The sequence below is a fragment of the Pholis gunnellus genome, assembly GCF_910591455.1.
Source record: "Pholis gunnellus genome assembly, chromosome: 18".
Classification (NCBI taxonomy): Eukaryota; Metazoa; Chordata; class Actinopteri; order Perciformes; family Pholidae; genus Pholis; species Pholis gunnellus.
In genome coordinates this window covers 3,462,552-3,488,030 of record NC_136545.1, presented here as the reverse complement: position 1 = coordinate 3,488,030, position 25,479 = coordinate 3,462,552, and the positions used below count along the sequence as shown (strand labels likewise).

The 25,479-nt window shown below is 40.4% G+C and overlaps 1 protein-coding gene across 1 annotated transcript; it reads right to left on the bottom strand.

The window, feature by feature from the left end:
• Nucleotides 1-8,895: 8,895 nt before the first annotated feature.
• st8sia3 (ST8 alpha-N-acetyl-neuraminide alpha-2,8-sialyltransferase 3) lies at nucleotides 8,896-24,652 on the bottom strand (the record flags this gene model as incomplete). The annotated part of the gene is made up of 4 exons (XM_079179652.1): nucleotides 8,896-9,178; nucleotides 10,790-11,347; nucleotides 13,168-13,287; nucleotides 24,489-24,652. 4 exons carry the CDS (start codon nucleotides 24,650-24,652, stop codon nucleotides 8,896-8,898), a joined length of 1,125 nt encoding a protein of 374 aa, XP_079035778.1.
• Between the last annotated feature and the right edge of the window lie 827 nt (nucleotides 24,653-25,479).

Here is a 25,479-nt window from a genome sequence, read left to right as displayed (position 1 = left end):
ATTTATTTTTACAATTCACACCATTAAAGAGGGCTCATCGTCTTCCCTCATTAAAATCACTTCAGTCACACAGCAGCCGACAGTTTGAGTGCACACATACACACACACACACACACACACACACACGTTATAGCAAACATCAGAGAGAACATGGCCACAGGCAGCGGCAGCTCATGCTAATTCAGATCAATATTAGTGATACATTTCCATGTGAGCTCGGTTCTCCTCTCCGAGAAGCAGCTCGCTGATCTGAGGGCAGCTTTACCTCTCCTCCACGCACATTCATTATCCACACTGACCACTGTGTGTGTGTGTGTGTTTGTACAGTATGATACTGTATTTTCCACATGAGTGATTGTGGACAGACCATGCTGTAGAGATCATGTCCTCTTACATTTGATTATTTATTTATTATAGATGGCAAAACACATAAAAGAGAACAGGACGCCCAGCATCATTTCTTAAACTCTGTGTTGTGTTCATATGAATCTTGAGCTGGTTGTTGTTTCCTCTTCTCGCTCTGTTGTAAATGCTGGCAGTACGAGACGTGACTTTAATGATTTGTTCAAACAGATCACGATACAAACTCAAACTCAAACACTAAATCTGAAAGAAAATGTCACACACACTCACACAAAACCAACCAAAGATTTACAGGATACATTTTGGGGAAAAAAGAAAGAAAATGATAACAATAAATAAATAAATAATAATAATGAAAATAAATGACTGACACAAGCTTCAGTTGTTTTTGACCTCATGAACTGAGCTGAAGTCTGACGGATACAAACATTTTTAGTTTTGTGCGTTCACCATGTAAAGCATCATAAATTATGATTTATAATTCATATCTGGTTTCTCAAAGACCCGTCGATGATTTTACGTGTGCAGCTTTGTGACTTTAAATGCTTTGAAATGTAAAGTTCTGGATGTTTTAAAGATGGGAAAAAAGTCAGCTTCAGTGTTGTATTTTGGGAACTGTTCTGTTTTAGATTTTTTTTTTTTAATGCCTTTTCCTCTTTTCTTTATTCCTCTTTCATCTCTCTGTGTGTTTGTGTGTCGCTGTGATCGGATATCTTCATCAGGACTCTAAAGAACACGAAGCACATTTAGATTTGTACGGAACAAGCAGGTTAAACGAAGGTCTGAGCTTTAAACTAATCAGATAACTAGAAGTCAATATTCAATATAAACCTTTGAGTAATCTATAGAGTGACAAAAAAAACCCTGATCTGATCCTGGAACTTTTATTATTATTTAATGCGTACAGTGAATTTTGTGTGTAAAAATGTGCGTTCATATTTAGCAACAAACAATGGAGACGACAAAGCGAAAGAGAAAAATTATCAAAATTAGGCCCTAAAGAAAATACAAAACACATCAAAGTGAACTGTAAATGACAAACAGGGGTAAACATACACTGGCTTGTAAAACCATGACAACACATCAGACAGACAGCATCAGTAAAACAACAGCATCAAAATATCTGTCAACACAACTTGCAAAATGAACCAACCCCCCCATTACGCATTTTCTCTGCTCAGTCGACATTATTTTACACGTAAAAAATATCCAAACGCCACAAAGAACAGAGCTTTATCATATACGTCCTTGTTGACAAAGTGATTTTCCCAAATCACAGCACAAAGTCATCACTTATTAACCTCAGGACCAAAGGAGGGGGGGGGGGGTCTTCCTCCTGCTGCTCGTCCTCCTCCCCGCATGATTATTTAATGTCCTCTGGCATGTTGCTCTTTTAATCATAACATTTGATTTATTGATTTCCGAAGACGGCGTCGACAATCAGCACGACGGCTGCAGACCGAGGCCGCCTCATTTTTTTTCTCTCTCTGAGTTTTCACACTTCTGATCAAAGAGAAGAAGAAGAAGAAGAAGCCGCATTAATATTTCAGATCTTCGCACGGTCGAATGGGAGACGACAGCAGATTAGCAGAGTGGTTTTTATGTGCCAGAACACATTCACACGGTGAAGTTAGAGATGCACCACATCGATGCTTCTCCAGCGTGTGATTAAAGCGACCGGTCCTCATTTCAGACGATGAGCTTGGCTCCTTTCTTTGAGTCTTTTTCTTCTTTGTTGGTTTAGACCCAATTAGTTGCTCTAAGACTCCGAGTCCATATATTTAGTCAGAGGGCAACAACATTTTAGACTTTTTATTTAGTTGTTTTTAAAAAAATGTTTGCAAGTGAGACTCATGTGGAGTATGTGGCTTCCCCCTCTTCTTTCAATTCATAAAGTCACACGTGGCTGATCCCAGACCAGCGTTTGGATTGAAGCTCCTTTGTAAGAATTTATTTTCAAAAGAAACAACAAAACACACATTCATACACCATTCAAATGATTTACTGATCTCTTTACTTACATTCTTTTATTTTTACTTAATCTCATTTAGATTTCAGTATATTTATACTGTTTGTATTTGTCACTCTTCTTTCAGTGCAGTGACCTCGTTTCCTCCCGACGGAATCAATAAGGTTTTCTCTTCATCTTTTAACTCCGATAACAAAACCAGATAAAATGCCATTTGTTTTATTATATCTCTATTTTATGTGCTTAGTTTATTTTTTTCATCTGAGCTCATTGTGACTCTATTTTAAGAAATCTTTTTGATTCTCCAGTTTCAGCAGTGACGTTATTGTCCCACACAGATCAATAAAGTTTCATCGTTAAACATTTGCTGCCGGATCACAACAAATCCTTTTTACCAAAAGAATGACAGGTCAGTCAGATATAAAATGGATAACACATTTATTACACATTCATTTCATTCCAGGAAGAAGAAAATTATATATATTTTTATAAATCTTACATTTTTTTGACAGCATCATCTAATTGTTCTCAATAGTACCAAACACCAACTCACACAATATCAAATGTGTGAACGTTTACAAATTCTTTTGTTCAAATGAAGGATAATCCCATTCTGTGAGATTACCAAGGCCCGTTTCAAATCCCAGTTTTCTTTCGTCACCATCTGATGACATGAAGCAGCTAAAAGGGTCAAAGGTCAGAGGTCAGCCACCCCCGGCGCACGCCATCTGACCTCTCTTATTTACATACACGCTGACCTACATTCTTGTGACGGTTGTTTCTGGTCTTTAAGTATGCCCACAATGAAAAAGGAAAACATTTGAATTTTATTTCAGCATCAAATATTTTCTGTAAAACTAATATGTTAATAAGAGTATTTAAAAACACATTTCTAAACATATTTCTTTATTTTATTATCTTTTTGTTGCTATGGTAATTTTGGTTTCACATTTAAATGTTACTGTGGTCATTATTGATATTTCAGATCTACTGGTAGGAGATAGTAATTGATTAGAACTGTGTGGGCAGGAGAATGATTAGTCGATGTGCGAGTGAGTAGAAGACAGTTATAGAAACACACACACACACACACACAATTATTAACAGGTCATTTTTCTTTTTCAATTTAAAATGCTGTAATTTACTTTTATTGAAATAAATCGTTGCAGCATCATATCACAGATTTAGAGATACTTTAGTTTTTTGTGCATTCTACTTCTTTTATTTATTTTGCATTCTATGAATTTATTGAAATCGTGAAGATCATACATGTTTTTATTTACTTCATAAAACAAATAAAAGATACTGTTTAAAAAAAATTCTAATTTCTGACAAAATTCCCTTTGACTCGTCCTCTTGAACTCCCAAGCTGTTCAGAAGACGCTCCCTGACCTCTGACCTCTGACCACACTCCCTAAAAACCATCAGCACAGTATCGACCTGCAGGCTGTTGCTTCCTTACATCGTTTGCATTTCAGAAAAAAGTGTGTCTACACACTCCTGTTCTTCTATCTTTGATGTTTTCATTTTAAGCAAGGACATTTTTTTATAAAGTGAGGATTTTTTTATTTGTGTATTTTCAGAAATTTTGACTTTTTGCTAAAGTGCGCACATTCTAAATATTGTGTGTGTGTGTGTCGTTCTCATGTTGTTGGCTTTGTAAAGAAATAGTGGAGTAACATCTACCTGAGCAGAGAATGAAGTCACTCTCCCTCCCTGTGTGTTGTTATCCGAGCTTCTCCTGGCTTTTAAACATGCTGCGCATGCTTTTTAGTGCACGTAAGTGCATGTGAGCGTACCCCACTTGTTAGCTCCTGGCCGCCACTCTTCACTGCACTCACTGCTGATGACGCTGTCCAGACCGATGGCTAACCCTCAGGTTAGCACTGTTAGCTCTTTCAGTACTGTTATTAAAGTAATTTGCACTGTTAGCACCGTTAGCTTCAAGCCACGGATGTTGTGAGCAGCTTGGAGGCAATAGATATGCTCTTCATTCTGTAATGAGCACATAAAATACTGTCCTAAACATCGGACAGCATTCTTCAGTTAACATCCACTCAAAACAAGACAGGAGTCACTTTGTCAAATGGATCATTTCATTCATTTTAATGACTGATAATTAAATAAATACAGAGTATATATATTTTCTTTCAAGTATTGGATGAATAAAACATGTCTGTTAAACTACAGCATATTGCGTATGATATCTAAATGTGGTTTTAGTATATATTACCCTTCATAGAGTAATCTCTACAGACATGTCGATATAGATGGAGCCAGCCTCATTAATATCATTCAAAATGCAAAAAGTACATTCTGGAAAAATGTTACCTGATACCGACTGATATTCTATTTTACAAAAATAAAAGGTGACAAAAGAGGACAAAAATAAAGAAAATCTACATCTTAATAACTTTAAGTCAAGTAAGTAATGTGCTCAAGTCCAAAAATAACACTATCACTAGTATTATTAAATAGTGAGTTCAACCTTCATGCCAACAATCTTTTTGTCAAACTCCTGAAAATGTCACGTTTCAAGTCATAGAAGTCTCATTTCAGAGACTAAGAAAACAACAAAGAAAAGGTGAAACAGCTGAAGTTCAGCTGCAGATTAGAAAAATAGTCCCAGTTTATCATGTTTTTGTTAACAAATGTGTTAACACATTGCAGCAAATATGTAAATACATGACAGAAGAAAGCACATGTCAGATATGATAATTCACATTTAATACGCCTGAAAAAAAAACATGTGTCTATGAGTGTCGCATGTAAAATGTGTGTAAAGTGTACATTTGTAGTATCAGAAACATGTATCAGCTCCCACGTACAGTAAAAAAACCACAGGACCAAATATCATTGAGCATTTCAAATCATTAATTCTAATCAACCACTTATCACATACTTGATACATACCTTCATACCACAAAACACACAAACGTTTCCTAATTGTGGACTCAACCGGGGTGAAAGAAAATTTGCCCGAAACCTTACTTCAGCCGGAATCAGGACCAATCTCAAAATAACATTTTGTTTGATGAAAATCTCAGTACCGTACTCACTGCTTCCCTGAATAAAAGGGCTGCTGTATGATATGATACAAAACATTTGTAGTTAGTATGTACAAATTGGAATTCATGGCTGTGAGAATATGTGGCTTTCACGCTGTCTTGTGTTGGACATATTCAAATCCCATGAACAGGCCAACAAAGTGAGAATTAGGACTCAAGTTCAAAATCCTTTCTTGCTGTTATCCGTTGCTCGACCAGTTTATTAACAAAGGAAACATCTAATGCTCACATTTTTTTTCCAGTAATTTTAACACCAATACACCTATTTTTGTATTCAGAGAATCTGATGATGCTGAAGACCTTCGGGACACTTGTCAGATTTGCGATGCAAATGATATAAAACTAGAATCAGTCCAGAATGGGAGGGGCTGCTCCCCCTCAATATTGAAAGTATTGGATTGGCCCAGTGTGACAGGCAGCGCTCTGGTCTGGACTTTACAGTACCCACTGACATCAGACAAACAAAACCTCTCTGACCACCAGCCGGTTTCGGCCTGGAATTGATCGGCAATTTGGGACTTTTCCCAAACTTCTCGATAACCAGTCTTCCTCTGGCAGGAGGTGTCTTGCCCTTTATGTAGTTAAGTGGAAAGTAATGCTATGTTCATACTACGAGCGATAAAGCAACACTCTACAAGTCATTTTCAACGGAAGCCTGTGACATTAACTACTAACTGACGCCCGACACACACACTATAAATCAAGGTTGAGCTGGCTTCAACTTTCTGGTCCCCTTTGCTTCGACATTTGCTTCCCTGCCAGAAATCTCCTTAGGTCTTTAGGTCCTTAAGTTTAGGAAAATATCATGTTTTTGGGTTAAAATAAACCCTTTCTGGCATAAATCTCTTCAGGAAAACCTTTTCATGCGCGTCCCCTTCTCACCCCACACTTCCTGTACTCTCCACGGCGACGCTGTATTTGGCCACGCTTGGCCATTTGGTTGGTTTGCCCCTCGTAATGTGAACATAGCATAAGAGTGTGGAGGACGAGGTGCTGGATGGGGAGTAGCGCATCCAACATTTTTCCAGGAGACCAGAGTTCCTGTTTCTGCCTACTTGTAGATTCATAAGATTCATAATCTGCACTCTGTCTCCTTGGCTCTTTTAGGTGATTATGTAATCATAGAGCAATTCAAGGATTTACAGTATAACAATTTCAAAACAACAAGTACACAATAAGATTTTTGTCATTAACCCAAACAGATTCTCAAGAGACGGACTATAGTATTTGTGTCCTCTGGTATCTTTTCCAGTTACTATGAAAGCTAATGGATGGATTGCCCCGGCCTCCCAGGTTCAAATCCTCTCATTCTCCGTGGAGTCCCTCACCAATGCCTTCTAACAATAGCACATGTAAAAAATAAAATAACTTTGTGTGAATGGTGAAAGTTCATTAGAATGGGGAGTGGTATAGTGGCCGTTGAAGAGGTGGGTGTATTTGGTAGGTGGCTAGGTTATTGAGGAGAGGAAGTGGGTATACTCTCCTATATATTCCAATGGATTTCTGGCTGATAGGTGGGGATACTCTAAACCCACCGGAAAAAAAGGTGGGTACACCCTGTATACCATCCCAGACACCACTGACTATGGGACTATGAGGCTATATTCTAACATAAATCACAGAGTAACCCATCTAACCCCATTTTCAGGACACACAACATGGGGAAAACATCTAAGACATTACCACGACGTAGAAGAAAGAAATGGCAGCATACTGGCTGAAAGTGAATCTTCCTGATAAGTTGCATAGTGCTGGCTACACAACCAGCTAGCTAACATTAGTCATCTTTACAAAGTAAGTCATCTTTACAAAGTAAGGCTGTCACTTTTAAAATAAAATCATTTATTTAACATTTACTCAAATATATTTGAACGCAACCCACAGAGCCTTATCCTAAACAGCATTGCAGATGTTTGTTCCATCAGTGAGTTTTCAGATTTGTTGCCATGGTAATATCACCGTTTGTACAGTTTACGAAGTCAGCAAACAGCCCTACCTTTATCCGCAATCTTGACATGTATGGTCCTGTCTGTGCTTCTTCTCGTCTGTTAAAGATGTTTCATGGACACACAAGCGGACTCAGTCTTTATACAGATTATGGTTGTGCTAGATGTTGCTGTGGTAAAGTGTAACATTTTACCAGACGTTAAATAGCCTTGGCTCTGATAGTTTATATATTAATTTACTCTTGTGCAGTGCCATAGAAGAGGTTCTACTGAAACCTCAGACTTCTCTTAGCTTTAATTGGCAAACAGTTAATGACTTGCTGGTGAAGAAAGTGGAGAATTAAGCAGCTGAAGAGACAAGATGTTTCTCCCAGGAGTTGGTGGAGACCAAAAATAGAGCTATAAGAGAGTAAATACTGGACTTACATTCATCAGGTGGACTCAAAAACAACTCAAATGATGTTAATGTTCCTCTGTGTCTGCTGGATGTTTAAATAGGAAGCTTGTTTACACTTGAGCTGTAACAACGTAATAAGGTGATATGTCAAAGGTTTCAACCGCAGCTTTAACAATCAACCGACTGATATCTGTACGACGAATCAAATATTTTCATAGACCTGTGACTAAATGTTTATGCATGTGACTTATCTATGGTTATTGTATTTCAATTTTGCACTCATTGTAAGTTATTGAATCAAAGTTCTACCACATGCCTAAATTGAATGGAGCAATGGAGCAAACACAACTACTGCCCTGTTCTCTTTTGTACTGTTCCTGGTAGATCCAAATGTTTCAACATCCAACAGCGAAGGTGACACACCCATGGTCTGTGTTGGTGGTCACTTCAGGTACTAGTGATGCAATGAGATATGATTCAGAAAGTCCACTTTGAGTAACTGATTGATATGGTTGAAGGGTTATCAGATGCCAAAACACTGCACAGCATTTTATAACAATACGAGAGAGGATGTTACAAACTATGGAAAGTTGTCAGGGTGACAATCTCTGCATTTGAATCTACGAGCAATGTGCACTTTCAGATATCGGATCGGGCGTGTTCAATTTCAACAAAAATTGCGCCAGGTTCAACTTTTCAGTTTTCGGGGCCCCATTGCATCAGGACCCAAACTGCGTTAACCTCATAGAAGTGGAGGAGGGATCTACCTTCTTTGACGCAGCGTTCACCTCTAATTTGTAGTTGCAGTCCTAAGAGCGACGAGCGATTACAAACACCATGAAGCAATTCAAGGTTGTGATATTCTGCCATAAAAGCAACATCACCCTAAAGTCCATCCGCAGCCACCTTTTCCAGAACTGTAGTCTTCTTCGTCTTCAGATTCTTGAGCAGTAGAAAAAGAATAGACTCTTTGTTACTTGCACTGTTTCGTCAAATGTGGCTTTGGGGCTGAAAAGAGTTTAACCCATTGCACCAACCACAAATTATAATGAAGTCTTCCCTTGTCTGCCTCATCATTTTGACAATTCTGGCCCGTGGAAGCGCTGGAGAGGAGTCCGGAAAGGAGCGCCGCACCTGCTGCAGTTTGTAGCCCTAAGCACAGTGGGAGAGGGAGAGCTTCAGCAGTCCCTCCGTGTGCATCTTGTAGAGCAGTTTGAACTCGGCGGGCAGCTGGTGGGACTCCTGCCATTTGGTGGTGAACTTGGTGCCCTTCTTGTCGTAGTAGTGGTACGGCAGCTCCTTCCCCGTGTTGGGGTCCCAGCCGAAGGGCCAGAAGCCGTACAGGTGGATCTGGTCGCACATGGTCGACGCCAGCGTGTACATCAGGATGCCGGTGCTCAGGCGCTTCGGCGACAGCTGCTTGGTTTTCCAGTAGCTGTTGAGCACAAGTGAGGAGAACAATTATACATTAACGGAACCTTAGATATTTCAACGTGGAGTATTTGATTGCATTCACACCAAATCAGGCATTGCGGCAAAAGTGGCATCAAAAATGCTAGTTTCTTAGAACGTGGTTAGTGCCCCACGCTCCCACCTGTTATTAATATTATATCTTGATTCACATGACTATATATGGTGGTATACGCAACAAATAGTGTCTCTTTCGTATATATATATTTACTGACATTGTGGTGAGGAAAGCCTTTCTGCTTATTTTTGTAGCTTTCAGACATTTGCGGTTTGCAGCGTCTGTCCACACCAGGCGCCAACCTCGGGTTCTGCCGAGTGAAGCCAATATGGAAGTGTCTCAAAACTTGCATTGGGGCGACCGGCGTCACTACTTCACTCCTCTGCATTCCAAATATGGTCACTTCTATTTATCGGTACCGAAAAAAAAACATGGTGACGGCCGTAATCCAAGATGGCAATAGCGAAATTGTCAAACTCGAGCCTCATAACAGCAGTCCACAAACCAATGGGTGACGTCACGATGACTACGTCCACTTCTTATAGACAGCCTATTGTCCACACCAGGTATAAGATCCCCCCGTTTCCTTAGATTTAGCCCATGTACTTTCCCCTTAGGTTTTTAAGTAAGGTGAATTGTTACTGTCATTCACCAAAAATCTGAGAATAAACTGTTGACAGCAATGATTTCAGAATCTGAGAAAAAAATAAAAAAATAATGACTACTGCTGATGTTTTTTATCAGGCAGTCCTGCTCCGTAGAAACACAGAGGGGGAACTCTCCAAACCGGCCTCAACAAAACCACCTCCCAAGAGTCCTTGAGGTGCTGAAAGCTGACTGAGCTGCTTGAACGCGGTAATTCTTCCAGAGCAGGTAGGTTTAATGGGATTGGTGAAGATTAGGCCGCTACTGTACGAGCGGCCCATTCTGCTGCAACAACACTAAGCACCGGACTTAAATCCCTCTCCACACACACACAGTCCCAGCTCTGTGCCATACCTTTCACTAAATAGCTGTTTCCTTATAATCCGGCTTTGGAGCCTAAATCTCCTCTTTGCCATATAAGAGTACAGCTCAATACAATGCAACCACACTAACTACTACAAACAGGACAGAGATACATAGGGACATAAAACAGACATAAAAATAGAGCGAGAGAGACTGGTGAACACAGGTTTTTACAGAGAAACAAATGTGTAACATGTGTGCTACCTTTTATAGGAGACAGCATTGACCATCTTTACCAGGTGTAAATGTGTCTAATTGTGTACAAGACGAGCAGAAAAATGACTGAGAGGTGCAGTGAACATAGTTAGAAATGCACCCTGATCGATCGTCAGACTATCGAAACCGGACGGTTTTCAGTTGATTACTCTCACATTTCATTTTCTTTTTGCAGGTTACATTTACACGTGTGCTGCATGATAGTTTTACGTCGGCCCACAGCAGCACCGGCAGTAGCATCACAGCCACGCAAACCTAAAGTAAATGCAAAGGCTCATGTTAAGATGTCATTATATAATATTAATAGATGGGGTCTTTGTTGTTAATGTACCGCAGTCTTACTGGGTGTCTTACCTGTTGACATATTGCATGATGTTTCCGGGCCAGGCCAGCTGGACCTTCAGCTGACCTCGATGTTCCACGAAGAAGTCGACCAGTGTCCTCGTCACCGTGGCAGACGTGTGGAAGAAAAACGCCGGGATCCACAGTATGACGCCGTCAAGCTTCTTCAGGCTCAGGAAGAAGTTGTTCCTGTCCTGCACAGTCAGTAAATTGTTGTAGTATTTCTCCAGGATACTGGGGTTAAAGGTCGTCATGTTGGTCCGCCGCCCAACGTCCTTCTTAAAGATCTCGGTCGGCGCAAAGTTGCATCGGAAGACAAAGTCAAACTTCTCGATTTGGGTGCCGCAGCGCGAGCCGGTGAGGATGCCGCTGTTGCCGACCACAGCGCAGACGTTGTAGTGCTTGTTCAGGATCGGCGAGACCTCGGGGAGGAGCGAGCGGAAGTTCTCACCGATGGAAAAGACGTACTTGTGGCTGGAGTAGTCGTAGTGCATCAGCTGTCCGATTCGAACTGAGTCTCTTGTCAGTGTGAAGTTGTGGGGGATGTCGATGTATTGAGCGATCTCGTTTCTGCAAGACATTTTTGTGGACACAATAATAGCAATACCTACACAGTATAATGGTGTTGGATTGGACAGTAGGTTGTTCCAGGTGGACAAAATAGTATGAACCCTCCTCCTGAACATAAAGCAACGCAATGTATGAACACCACTGGTATACTACAGGTGTTGCTGTTAATATGTCCACCTCCTGCTAGTTTTTAAAAAACAAAATAAGTTTGGGAAACCTGTGTTGAAACATTGGCTTTTTTAAATGAATAGATATCAAATGTAAAGCCACAGTTCACCAGAATTACACAAAAATAAACATAAACCAATAACCTTTAGTACAATGTTAGTGTTTTCTAATTTGTGATATCTGCATCTGAATTATACAGTATGCACGATTAAATGCGTGACCCTTTAACATTAAACACAATCTTTCAGAATGGCAGAAAAAACTACTGAGCCATAAAAATAGATTTAGAAATATTTACTTTTTTAAAAGTATGACTGCTCTTTAATGTTGCTTATCAATGAATGTAAGCTTAATTTACAGCTCTGCTCATTGTATGGTACAGTCACAATTTTAGACGAGACATTTGGCACAGTAACCAAGACAAAATGTAAACATAATGACAAACAGTAGATTAATGGAAAAAAAGCTTATGGGGGGTTTAAACCCAGTGATGAGCAGACCTCATGAACTATAAACACAGTAAAACCAGTTAATGCCATTTGTACAATTAAATCTGCATTAAACATGATTAATGTGCAGATTAAGAAGACTGTTGATGTTGATGCAGTTGATCTCTTGTATTGTTGCTGATCGGTTTCTTCACCCTTTGGCCCCTACAAACCTGATAAAACCCAATTTTGTGATATTAAAATACATCAAAGTGAAATGCTCTCTCTCATCTGATGATCAGTTTATCTGAACGTGATCTCAGCTCCCTGGTTGCACAAAATCTATTTCTTCTTCTACCAGGACTTCCACTTGACTTGGCAACTGTGAGAGTTTCTTCAGATCTGATTTGACTTAAAGCTTGTAAGCAAAAACATCCAAGCCGCAACAATGAACAAATACATAAGACAGCAGACCTGAGACTTGATTTGAGACTTGCTTGGACATGACAAAAGGCTTGACTAAAAACTTGGCTAGGACTTGCCCTTAAGGACTTAACACTTCCTCTAGCTTTGATCAGACTCAATTCTTGACGTGTATTTGTCTCGACTGACTTGAGAATTAACTTGGACATGTCTCAGCTGACTTGAAACAATACTTGGACTGGTCCCAGCTAACTTGAGACTTGACTTGGACCAGCCCTCAACAATGAGTTGAGTTATGACTTGGACTTGTGTCAGCTGACTTCAGACTGGACTTGGACATGTCTCAGCTAACGAGGCTTGACTTGGACCAGCCCTCAAGAACTGTAGACTTGAGTTAAGACTTCGTCAAAACTTAAGACTTGACATGTACTTGTCTCTGACTTGAGAATTGTGTTGGACTTGCTTTGATACGTCTGGAGAATAGACATGACACATTGGTCTTGACAAGACTTAAGACTTGAGACTTGACTTGGACTTGTTTCCAACTACTTTAAAACGTCGGTGCTTATAGTCACTACAGCTGTTTGGGAAACAATCTGCTGATCGTGTGTCAGTTTTAGTGGTTTGACTTTTGAAATTAAACTTCCATGCTTATTGTATAAAATAAGACATTTTAACAATATGTTCACACAACATATATTATTCTCTAATTGAATAATATGTTCACCACTAGTACTCACTGCTGTGAGCATGATGACCTTCAGAACAGCCAAAAAACCCACCACAGACGGAGTAACCTACTTCAGCTGTAGAAAAGCAGAACTGTTGTAGGTCCATTTCGAGGAGTTCTGCAGGTCCTCGCTGAGAGCGTTGGTCAGAGGAGTGAAAGCTGGATCCAGATACTTCAATGCCAGCTGGGAGCTACACAGATGAGGAAGAGGAAGAGGAAGGGGAGACACGGAGGTTAACCCAGTCTTCAAGTGTTCAGAGGAGGTCGGCTTCATCCACTTGCAGTTTAGAATGTTTTGAGGAGCATTATAGCTATTTTCAAACAAGGTTTGTAGGTAATGCAAAACATATCCTCATTTACATGCATTGCAATGCATTAAAAGTAATTTGTCTGACAGGCCAAGAAATACAAGCAGTCAAGTTATAAAGAAGCCAATACCTTAGCAATCTTATTGTAATTATTTGGATTTGTGCGCAAACATAATATATAAATCTTGAGCAAATTTACTCCAAATCTGAGATAGGATTGTAACCTTTTTTTGCATCCAAGCAGCAGTAATGATGCTATTGTATTTTGTTTTGACAAAGATAACGGACAAAGAAAGACTTCAATTTGATGAACTACCTGCTTGGTTTAGTTTAAATATCTTGCACGTCAATTTTAAACTTGATGTGGAAATACTTTGAAACTGATAGTGAAATCATCTGACCGCTCGTGTTTCCTGATGTCAGTGTCGGAAAAACTGAAAAATTACAGTAAATCTTCAACTGGGCTCTGCAGGAAATGAACGAAAACTGATATTTCAGTTTCAGTACCACCCTCTTCACGAAAAAGAAGCAGATTGAAATGTGCAAGTGTTTGAACCATTCAGCAGATATGTGAGGGTTTTGTTCCTTTAGGAAACCAGCTGCAGTGAAAAACAGATTCAGACACTTTGATTTACACTATCAGCTCAGTGTAAACGCAGCCTCTTGTCTAGAATCAAATCAACCCAGCGTACTGTGGGAAGGTAAGCAATATGGCAAAAACTGTTGCAGGAATTCTGTCCATCTTAGCAAATTGTCATAGTTCCTTTGAGACTCTGTATGTAGAGTGAAACATATCCCCAACAACCAAATTTGGTTTCATTTTCCTTCACTTTCGAGATAGTTTTAAATCATTTAAAGACTGAACATGAGGTCGACCTACTTGATAAGATGAACACTGTTTTTTTTTTGCAGTGCAAGAAGCCTCAACTCTTCAAATGCTATAAGTGAAAATATAAAAAATGAGACTTAACCAGATTACCAGTGTATTAATTAACTTTGTAACCTTATTTAAATATGTCTGATTTTTGCATGGAAACCTTGACATTTTGAATGCATTTGACTCTTTCTTGTCTATGCTGCTGTTTACTGGTAGCATTCAGTCCGCGTTTTCTCTAAACACAACATTCTCCGTCTTACCCAAAGTCAAATGAGAAAATGGACATTGGTTTCATCGCTACAAAGAAAGGTCCAGTTTAGCCCAGCTTAGCACAAAGAGTGGAAGCAGAGGAAAACTAATAGCCTAACCTTTATCAGAAGTTTTAAAAAAATCCACCTTTTAACAACTGTAAAAGCTGTATGATTTACTTGCAGCTTGTTTATTGAGCCGGCGTAGAACTATGATGTTGAAAATGCAACCTTGTGGTTTTAGCAGCAGTTAGGTATTTGTTGACCAACAACTGTTGGGTACAATGACTGAACATAGTATCTCAAAAGTCATGTACTCATGGTGGAGTCACCAAGTTTGAGGTCTGTCTCAACTCTAGCAAAACCAAAACCCAGCCAACAACCGGATGGATTGGTGACTAGCTTGTTAGCTAACAAACCGAGATATCAGAAAGACCCAACATCAGCAGGTCGATTGTGCAGTAAACGTTGGCTAGCTGGTTATATAGTTAGAGGATTGTCATACCATGCGTAACGTCATGGATTTTCGAATCCTACCATAGCAAAAGTATGGCCTGTCCTACTCTGCCTCAGATTGGCTTGCCCTGATATTCTGACCATAACCAGTCTCATTCTTCATGCTAAATCCTAACTAACCCAACCAATAAAGGGAGTGAGTACTAGCCAATCAGACGTAGCATATGGCGGGCCATGTTTTTTTGCCATAATAATTTAAAACGGTCAACTGGAGCCATGCTTTGTAGAGGTGTTAATGGAAGAGATGATGTAATTTATGTTTGTTACTTCACATCTGCCTGCTGTCTAGTTGATAACACTTTAGACAGACTATAAAGATTTCATAATTATTTCTCATTACGTATTTTAGAAACTCCTGAGTGTCTAAAATGTCCAGGTTCTATGTGATGTCCGTCCAGTATCAGCGCTACCTAGAACTCTGCAGGGTAACAATTAACTTTGCTATTTAAGAAGATAAAACATTCTGGCAGCTTTGGAGGTGTCTGTGGAGATATTCATTTTCCCATTGATAGAGTTAGACTTGCAGTTTTCACCTTCCTCAAGTCTTTGTGGAAAACGATCTTTGCATCTGACTCTGGAAAAGACGGACAAAGAGGAGTTCCCAGAATGCAAAGTGGGTTTAAACAGAGTTCTTGCCTTTTTAACACCAATCTTCTGCCTTAGATTAACATCAAAATGTCAAGGTTTCAGGACAAGATTTAGCTATGGCAGACACAGCTGGTCAGATAGTATTTGTGAGTCAGCTTGGTTAATCTCGCATGAAGAGTGAAGTCGGTGGAATTTACTCAATCAGGACAGTTCAGACAGCGTCAGAAGTTTGATCACTGAGGAGGCTCATTCAAACATTCTGTGATTTTACCGTCCTGCATGCTAAACCCCACCTCTGTGATGCCCAGGTTTAAGACAAACCTTAAAAAGTACGTGTAAATACTGTTTGACCTTGATCTGATGGCAGTCAGACCTCCAGCATTTTTGTTATTGCACTGTTCGCCATCTTTGAAGCCAGTGAGGCTAAACCAGAGAGGTGCAGGGCTGAATCTGGACCAGCATAATGTACTGTAGCTACCAACTTGAATTTGCCAGAAGACTACAGTGGGAATACTAAAGTTGGGTACATTGCAGTTGGGAAAGGTCTCTCTTTGTATCAAGACTTGGAACTGGATTTTTGTATTAATGCAGGACATTTCAATCAACACGTTCTCACTCCCAACTCATCAAATACCGACACGTCAGTCGTCAAACTATGACGCTCTAGTTACCCCATTATCGTCAGTTTTGGACGCATCAGGGACGGAGTGTCAGTTTCGACTCGGGACATGCATAGTGTCTTTTAAAAAATAAACTTCCAATGTGGGTTTACTTAGTGGTTATGGAAACAAAGGCACTTGCTTGGGCTTTAAGTACACAAGTTACTTTATAAACGTACGGTCAGAGAAGTCAACCTTGACTTAGTTTCACATGGAACATGAACAGCTGTCTCCTGGGTAAACGTCCTGTGTTTGTTTGACGTGTCCGACCTACACGCAGAGTTTCCCACTCTTTATACTACGTCAATTGCTCTGACCATCCAATAATTTCATGTTACTGTGAAAACATCTCTTTCAAACAACTGTATTTTTCAGTTGTGGGTTTTGGCAATGGGTTTACATTGGAGTTTGTTTAAAAGCTGAGTGCATCTCATACAGATGCTAAACGGTGCATCGGTGTAATTAAACACTTGTTAACCAAGCTGCCATTTTGACGAGTTGGGAGTAAGAACGTGTTGTTTCAATATATTTCGGATTTAAAAATATGCTGCATATTTATTTTTAGCCTTTATATGTACACGTTGTCTTGCATGCAGAAGATAATAACCAAGATTAAGATTTATAAACAACGTTTTGGGGGCCTTTGGGGACTTCGTTACTAATCCCCAAATATACCGATGATTCATGTTAATATCAAGGAATAGAACCTTTAATAAAAAATAAACTTGTGTCAAAGATAATTAAAAACGTATTTACTACTGCAATGTAATGGAATAATCTAATGCAATAATCATATATGTATATCACATATTCTATATTATTTAATTTGTTTAACTCTTTAATTCTTTATTTCATGCTGTTTCAAAACCAACATACACCATCCAAAAGGCTTCAGGGTAAATTCAGGGTCATAGAGTCATTGCTGCAGTATCAGATCACTGATGATTAGATAGATAGATAGACAGGTTGATAGACAGGTGATAGATAGATAGATAGATAGATAGATAGATAGATAGATAGATAGATAGATAGATAGATAGATAGATAGATAGATAGATAGATAGACCAAGCTGCCATGAAAAAATATGAATATTAAAATGAAGGAAAAGGAAAGACAGAGTACATCCTTGTCTTTTGAATTCAAAAGTCAGCACTCTGTATTCACCTCAGGTCAGGTTTGCGAGGCGGCCTCTCGCTGCAGGAGGAATGTAACACAAAAACAAAAAAAATAAACTCACTCTTATCTTCATCATCACCAGTGACTTTAAAATGACATTTATGGACAGAGAGGAAAACCTAAAAGACTTTATAGTAGGCTGTATAAAGACCTAGCATGCAGTGGTAAAGTGTGTTTCAAATACTTACTTGATATTATATTATTGTAACAACTAAACACTTATTGTAATATAACAGCCCAAATGGTGGTCATTTGAGTTTTTGGCCCTTTTTTGTTGCAATTACAAAGTACTGCCAAAATAAAAATGCAATTATTTTGAAAATCAAGCTTAGTAGAACACATTTTTGGTCACTGGATGAGTGAATACATTTACCATCAAATGTGATGGTGAACTAGCAAAAGCAGATTTTCAGTCCCAGTAACTTTATAAAACGTATTGTAATGTATTTTCATAGTCGCACATTTGTTTATCTCGACCATTAGAGGGCTAAGTTATACTGCAAAAACTATTTGAATGGTGGTCTATGAATGTGCAAAAAATTCCCGAAGAAGGTTTTGCAACAATCTGGAATATCTTGACATTAACAAAATTGATTGGCACAACCAAAATTGGTACTGACATTCGTGGTTCCCAGAGGGTGAATCCTGATAACTTTTGAGATCCTCTGACTTTGTATCAAGCACCACCATCAGTTCAACAAATATGGTTTAAAGCTTTAACTTACAAACCCTTGCTAAATGTTTGGTATTTTAAAGCTATGCAAACATTGTGGCTTTGTGGATGGCAATGATGTTCTGTCAGTTGGTCCACCACTGTGGTCAAGATGGAAATATGTCAACAACTACTCGATGAATGGCCATGAAATTTGGTTTAGACATTCATGGTTCCAAGAGGCTGAATCCTGTTGACTTTGGTGATCCCCTGACCTTTCCTCTAGCGCCGCTATGAAGTTGATGTTTTTACTTTTGAGGAAAATATCTGGACAACTATTTTATGAATTGCCATGAAGTTTGGTTCAGACTTCATTTTAATTGTAATAATTTGCAAACTTTTCATGAAGCCCCATCATTAAATCTGAATGTTAATTTTAGCAATACTTTTGTTTAATTAATTAGTTCTTCTATTCTTTAATTCCCTGTAAAAAGACATTCGTGTTAGCCTCAGCTGTACTTTGTGTTTAGTGCAGATGCTAACGTGCTAAACAAAGATGCTTTACATGGTAAACAGTATTCCTGCTAAACATCAACATGTCAGCAGTGTCATTGTGAGCATGCTAGCATGCTGGCGTTAGCATTTATCTCAATGCACCACTGTGCCCAAGTGGAGCGTTGCACGTTAAATAAATAAATACGACCACACATTGTGGTTATCACGTTCACACATCATCTCTGAAACTTTTGTCTGTCATTAAAGTTTTCTAGTTTGATCTTCTGCGTTTTTTCACCACTCAGTCCCAGTTTTTGACTAGTGTTATCCATTACATTTATGTAATTAATTCAGTTTTGTCTTGTAGTGTGAAGTTTCACAACGAAGAGAATAATTCAACTTTAGACCTTTAGAGTCCAATGGAAATGTGGGCCTGATGGTGGTGCTGGATTACAGGTCAGGGGGTCACCAAGATCATTTGGAACATATTCTTTTTAATTGTATTCTGGCCAAACTCATTTGTCAGAGGAAAGACTGACCATCAAATGGACTCTCCATCAACTGGCTGCACCACATTCAGAGCAAAACCAAAATTTCACCACTCCCTTGATCATAAACTCTCATTCTACACGACCACAGCAGGAAACTTGTCCATTGGAGTTGTTTTTCTTCAAAATGCTGCCCTCCTTCGCATCTAACTCACTCTGAGCGTAACCTTGGCCCCACGGTGACGGCGAGCGAAGAGGAAAATGATTACAAGCGGGAAGAAAATGAATGCGGCTCTTATGCTGTAAATCAGATCCAAGGGCGGCTCGCTGGCCTCCAGAACCTTCAACAGAACGACACCGTTTTAAGCATCACCTGACCAAACAAGGCAAGAACGACAAAGATTTACAGAATGATTTTACATGCAGGTGTACTACAGTGGCCCTACTGCAATCTGTTTAAACGTTTAGTTTATATTTTAAGATGAATAATTGGATGGCAAAATGTGAAAACCTCATTAATGTTTCCATGTGACCAGATGGAAAAATAACTGTGGAGCATAATCAAACACTATCACCCAATTCCACTATATTCTCATTTTCCTAGTATATATTTCACCGTTGTTTGCAGGAAGTAATACAATATGTGTCACAACAGATGTCAATCAATGCATGACTTTGAAATTGAGTTGCGAGGAGCGTCTCGGTAGCCTAGTGGTAAGGGCTCATTCCTCTAAAGCAGTGATTCTCAACTGGTGGGTCGCGGACCCGTTTTCAGTGGGTCGTGGGGCTCTGCCTGAAAAAAAAATTAAATCCTGTGCTTTTATTTTGAAGGGGATTTTTTATGCAGCGGAGTGCCGTCTATTCACACTCCTTAACAATATTTGGCATTAATGCCTTGTAATGCTAATATCAGCAGGGGATAAACTGAAAACTATACCTCTGTCAAATGACACTATAAGTAGGCGAATTGAAGACATGTCGGATGACATCAAACAACAGACCAGAGCTCGAATTAAGGCAAGTGGTCATTTTGCATTACAAATGGACGAATCTACAGACGTAGCAAACAAAGCAGTTTTACTCGTTTACGTGAAACGTGTGGGACGGGGACTTACAGGAACAATTTATCTGCACAAGAGAACTCCCTATACTACGACTGCAGAGGACATTTTCAGCTCAGGTTCAAACTGCACCATCTTTTCATTAAATACATTTGAGAAGTTGAACATTTGGGTCGCGGCTTGTCATTAAGGGGTGATGGTGGGTCCCGCAGCCAGACCAGTTGAGAACCACTGCTCTAAAGCATTTGATGAAAACACATAAGACTGTGCAGAACACCGGTGTTTCAAACATTCCACAAAAACAAATATGTAAAAAAAAAAATTCGAGACAGGACGGAGAGCCCACGGAGATTCTCGCTCACGAGCGAGAATGACATTGAGGGTGACATTTTTGACAATATTTTAAATCAAGTGCAAAAGTCGGTTTTAAGATGTATATTTCATTCCGTTACCTTCTGGAACCCAAACAGTTCACCACCTTAAAGACTGCATTACCTGAAACTACCTTCGCACTTTGACTTTGCACAGCTGAAAACAGAACTGTCTGTGATGTGTTCCATTGCAGATGTTCAGGGAAAGACCCATCTAACCTTTCCAACATGAAGGACTCTGGGACAGCATGAATCAGCACCATGCACTACTATGTTTGATTTTAACGGTTCCTGACATTTACTGCCCCATTTACTGCCCTCGAATTGATGAAATCATATGCGAGGAACACAAAAGGACAATACCGACTGTGCAGCATCCATAAAAGCGAGTTCTTTTGGATCAGCTTTATGACCCGGCTAATCGAGAAATTCATCCAAAAGGGACAGGTTGAATTTTGTCTTCAAGTGAACGTCATTGGTGTGTGTAACTGAAGTTGTATTGCTCATTTTGATACAGTGTTCCATCTCGTTGAAGTGGTTGCATTTTTTCCCCCCACACTTGTTGCATATTGTTGTTATTGCTATAACTATAACTATTCTCATGCTGATGCTGCCAAATGAGGGAATCTGTTGCTTTTACGCCTAACGCTGACTTTTATTACACGTTTCTCTGGGCTATGGCGCGTCTCATGCCGGGCATTAAAAATGTTGTTTTTGAAAGGCTAAATGCCAACAAATATGGATTGAACATTCCATGATATAAAAATATGATAACAATATGTTTTGGAGTTAATGTTGCAGTGGCATATTGGGAATGAAGGGAAGGGCTTTTTAAAACATCCCTAAGGCGTTTTTGGCTATTGTAGCCAATTATTTAGCTGTCTGTGGTTGTTGTTTTGTTGTGGTAGGCTAATCTGAGTTTTATGGCGTTGTATAGGTAATGTTAATGCAAAAATACATTTATCAATCTCCCTTTCTTGCTCGCTCACTCGCTCGCTAAATATACTGCGTATGTGCAGACATGCTCCCCAGGAAGAGCACCAGGCTTTGAAGTAGAGGCCAAACAGTGGAATTTCAACTTCCGGGTCCGTCACATGATGCCATGTTGCCCAAAATGACTTTTCCCCATAGACCTATATAAGGAAAGAGACGTCTGTAAATAAAAGATAATTATTGTTGAGGTAAATGAACTTCCCATAACAAACACTTGAATAGTTTTTATTTAAATCATTAGGTCCTAAAAGTTTATTAGATTATTATCTTCTCCATATCGGATGACATTTTATATGAATTCAGATATATATTTACTATATTACATGTAATTAGTTGTCTAGCTCAACTAGGCTGAGGGTTTAGGCGTCTGTATAACCAGGGGCCCATCATCTCATCACCTGTTTGTGGTCATTGAAACTTTGTCACGTTATTTAGCACTAGGGATGCACCCCGAAAATCGGTTCTAAAGGGGAACCGATTATACTGTAGTAAAAACCAGGAGTATCGATAAGGTCCGGAGTTAATGGCTCCGCTATCGGTACTTTAGATGTTATGGAGTGAGATCTTTGCTGAAAGAAGCAGCGTTGAAAACCTCTCTCTGTCTCTGTGTCTGTCTTTGCACGAGGGGTGGAGTTCCTCCGGCTCAGTACAGCATGAGACACCAACCCAGTCGCACGGCAGTTCGTAAAATGGTCGCGAAATTTAGAACAAAAAGATCCAAAGTGTGGCTCCATTTTACTCCAGTAGATGCTGAGAATCTCGTTGTTACAAATACAATAAAACCCTCACAAGTAAGGGAGGAAACAGCAGCAGTTTATCACAACATGTGACCAACAAGCAGAACAGCAATCTGCAGAAATGCTCAGTTTTCTACTGTTTGTACATTACATTACAGTCATTTAACAGACGCTTTTATCCAAAGCGACTTACAATTCGGGTTCTATCACATTCATACACCGTAGGCACAGCTAGTGGAGCAATTTTGGGGTTAAGTGTCTTGCTCAAGGACACATCGACATGCAACCGGCGGAGCTGAGGATCGAACCGCCGATCCTCTGATTGAAGGACGGCCCTGCTCTCCACTCCATCTTCACTGCAGGTAACGTTAGTGATGCCACACGGAGTTTGAGCATAAGAACAGGCTAATAAAGGAAAGCCAGTCACTTAACTTAATTGTTTAGCTGCGACTGTTTTTTAAGGATTTGGAAACTTTTTGTAGATTGTCGGGCTGAGGCTGCAGCCATGACCCAGTTATTTAAACATTGCTGCTCAAGAAACACTATTTGTTTACATATGAAGAATAAAAAAATGTTGATTCTTTTCTAATTTATTGCCTCTTTTTCTCTCAAAAGAAATGTAAAAGAACCGATAAGAGTATCGATAAGGAACCAAGCCAATAAGCAGTATCAATAATAGTACTTGTATCAATAAAATCCTAACGATACCCTATTTAGCACGTCTGCTAATGATGTGTTGTCATGGCAACATGTCCTTTTTCCAGCAAAGAACTTTCCCCAAACCGAGGCATCCTAGGAAACGCATTAATAGTGAACAATACCAAAAGCACACAACTAACAGTCACTACTGTACCGATGTTCAATGAGGGAGCGAGGCCAAGGAAACAGAGTAAGAGCGTCGTAATGGTGGATGAGCGGCAAACCCAATCAAAGAGTTCATGTCTTCTTTTTAAAAACTATGACCACGACCTTTCCCTAACCTTACCCGTAACATAAAACACTGTTCCCAAACTGTTCTTTTCTGGGGACCCACTTTTTAAAAATGACAAAACCGCCGAGACTAGATTGACGACAGGTCTCGTCTATGAATCATGAGAAGAGCGAATTTAAAACGTAAATGAACGTTCCTAAACCATCTTTACTGCCATTCACACATCACCTGATATTATCTTGAAGAGGTGAACCAGCCAAGTTAAAGAGATATACGTGTGATAAATCACAACGTTGTTTTATGCACGAGAGATTCAAATGTGCACGTTAAATACTTCATAAATGAGACCAAATGAATGCATTCAAGCAGAGCTAACAGGCTATCTCGTTCTTCTCATCAGATAAACAAACAGAATGTACGCTAACCTTTCATATTAGATCCAATGTTATAATTATCAGAACAATATGAACATTCAGTCTTCCTCGTGCTGCTTACAGGTTAACTGCAGATATAAACGTTAAATAGAAAAAGACGATGAAAGACATTTATTTGGCGACCGTAATAAAATCTCCTGCGCCCAGACCCAGTGACTGTTGTTAAATATAAGAAACAGTTTTTAAAACATTATCATTGGACGTAAAAGTTTAGCAAAAATGATCCAATATCACTGTTCTGTCTGGCTGTAGGGTTGCACAAAGTTGGAAGCACATTATTTGGTCTAATACATCATCATTGTATGCTGCAGCATAGAATACTGCTGGAACAGTGGCTCCCAAACCATTAAAAACAGCCCCGGAACAAAAGCACACTTAACTATGTCGATACGGGTGTTTGGCCCTATAGTGTGTAAATGATGAGAGTGAGCATTTTAATACTTCATGGTTCGAATTAACCAAACGATAGGCAAACACTGCATGAAAAGCACAGCAGCAGAGTAGAGCTGCCGGGCCTCAGACAGCACAGAGGCCTCCATCTGAGGCGGATCACTGCTGCACCTTTTCAGGAGGCAAAGTTCACATGTTTAACGGTTACATTGCTCCACTCTTCCAGCACAAACAGAGAGAGGAGCATTCATCTGGGAAACTATATGTAAAAAAACAACAGTAAGGAACATCATTCATGAGGCTTTAAGACAATCAATGAAATGGCACATTAAGGCTGTATACACTCTAGGTCACATTGAGCTGTTTCTTTCTACCCTGTCAGCATGTACACACCTAACAGCACTAAAACTACATTCCAAACACTCAGCTCTATAGACCCCCCCCCCCCCCCCCCCCCCGGAACTCACCGAAACCCCGCGTGGAACATGGACATCCTGGGTCCTCCGTTCGATCCGTATCTGGGGGTGCTGAGCAGAAAGTCCTTCTTGATGGACACGTAGCTGATGAGCGACAGGATGAGCAGCGCCACGCTGAACATGACGAGCCCCAGCGCGCTGACGATCCGCACCATCCTGCCTCTCTGCGGACACCGGACCCCCCGGGCCAGAGGAGGATCACCGGGCGGCCAGGACGAGGAGACGGCGAGCACCCAGGCGCACCGCATCAGCGGCAGAACGAGGGGCGTGGACGCGGAGACGACGACGACGACGCGCGCTTCACGTGGATTTCAGAGTCCATGCGGGGAGGAGGAAGAGGAGGAGAAGGAGGAGATGCGGTGGCGCGGCAGCGGCGACGCATGGGCGGCGAACAGAGGGCGCAGAAATGTAAAAGGCCGCACAGGCGAACATGGACGCGCGAACCGCAGATTTATCGACGCCATTTAACAGAGGCCATGGAGGCTACGGAGTCCACGCGCGGAGCCAGGAGCGTAGAGCGGGAGGCCGCGTGTTTTTGCAGCCGATCTCATGACCTAAGAATAATGAGGCGAGGAGGTTGCGACGCGTCAGCGGGAGAAAACGACGCACACAGGAAGAACGGTGTGTGACGCACTGGCGAGTCCGCGCATCGTAGAATGGAGAGCAGAGGAGGAGGAGGAGGAGGAGAAGGAGGAGGGGGTCTTGGAGGTTTTTCTTTTTCTGCAAGCTCAGATCACAGCTGCGGTGTCCTCCAGGCTGCGAAGTGACGCGGCGACACGCGGCTTCCTGCAGGGAGGAGAAGATGGTGGCGCCCGGCGGATGCTGCTCCCTCTCCTCATCTGCATCCTCGGCGCCTCTCTCTCCCTAACTCTCCCCCTCCTCCTCCTTCTCTCTCCGGTAGTCTAATTAATGAAAGCGGCGCGTGTCGCTTTAAGTTGACGCAGCTCTTGTATCGCGGTAATCAGATGGACGGCAGCATCCG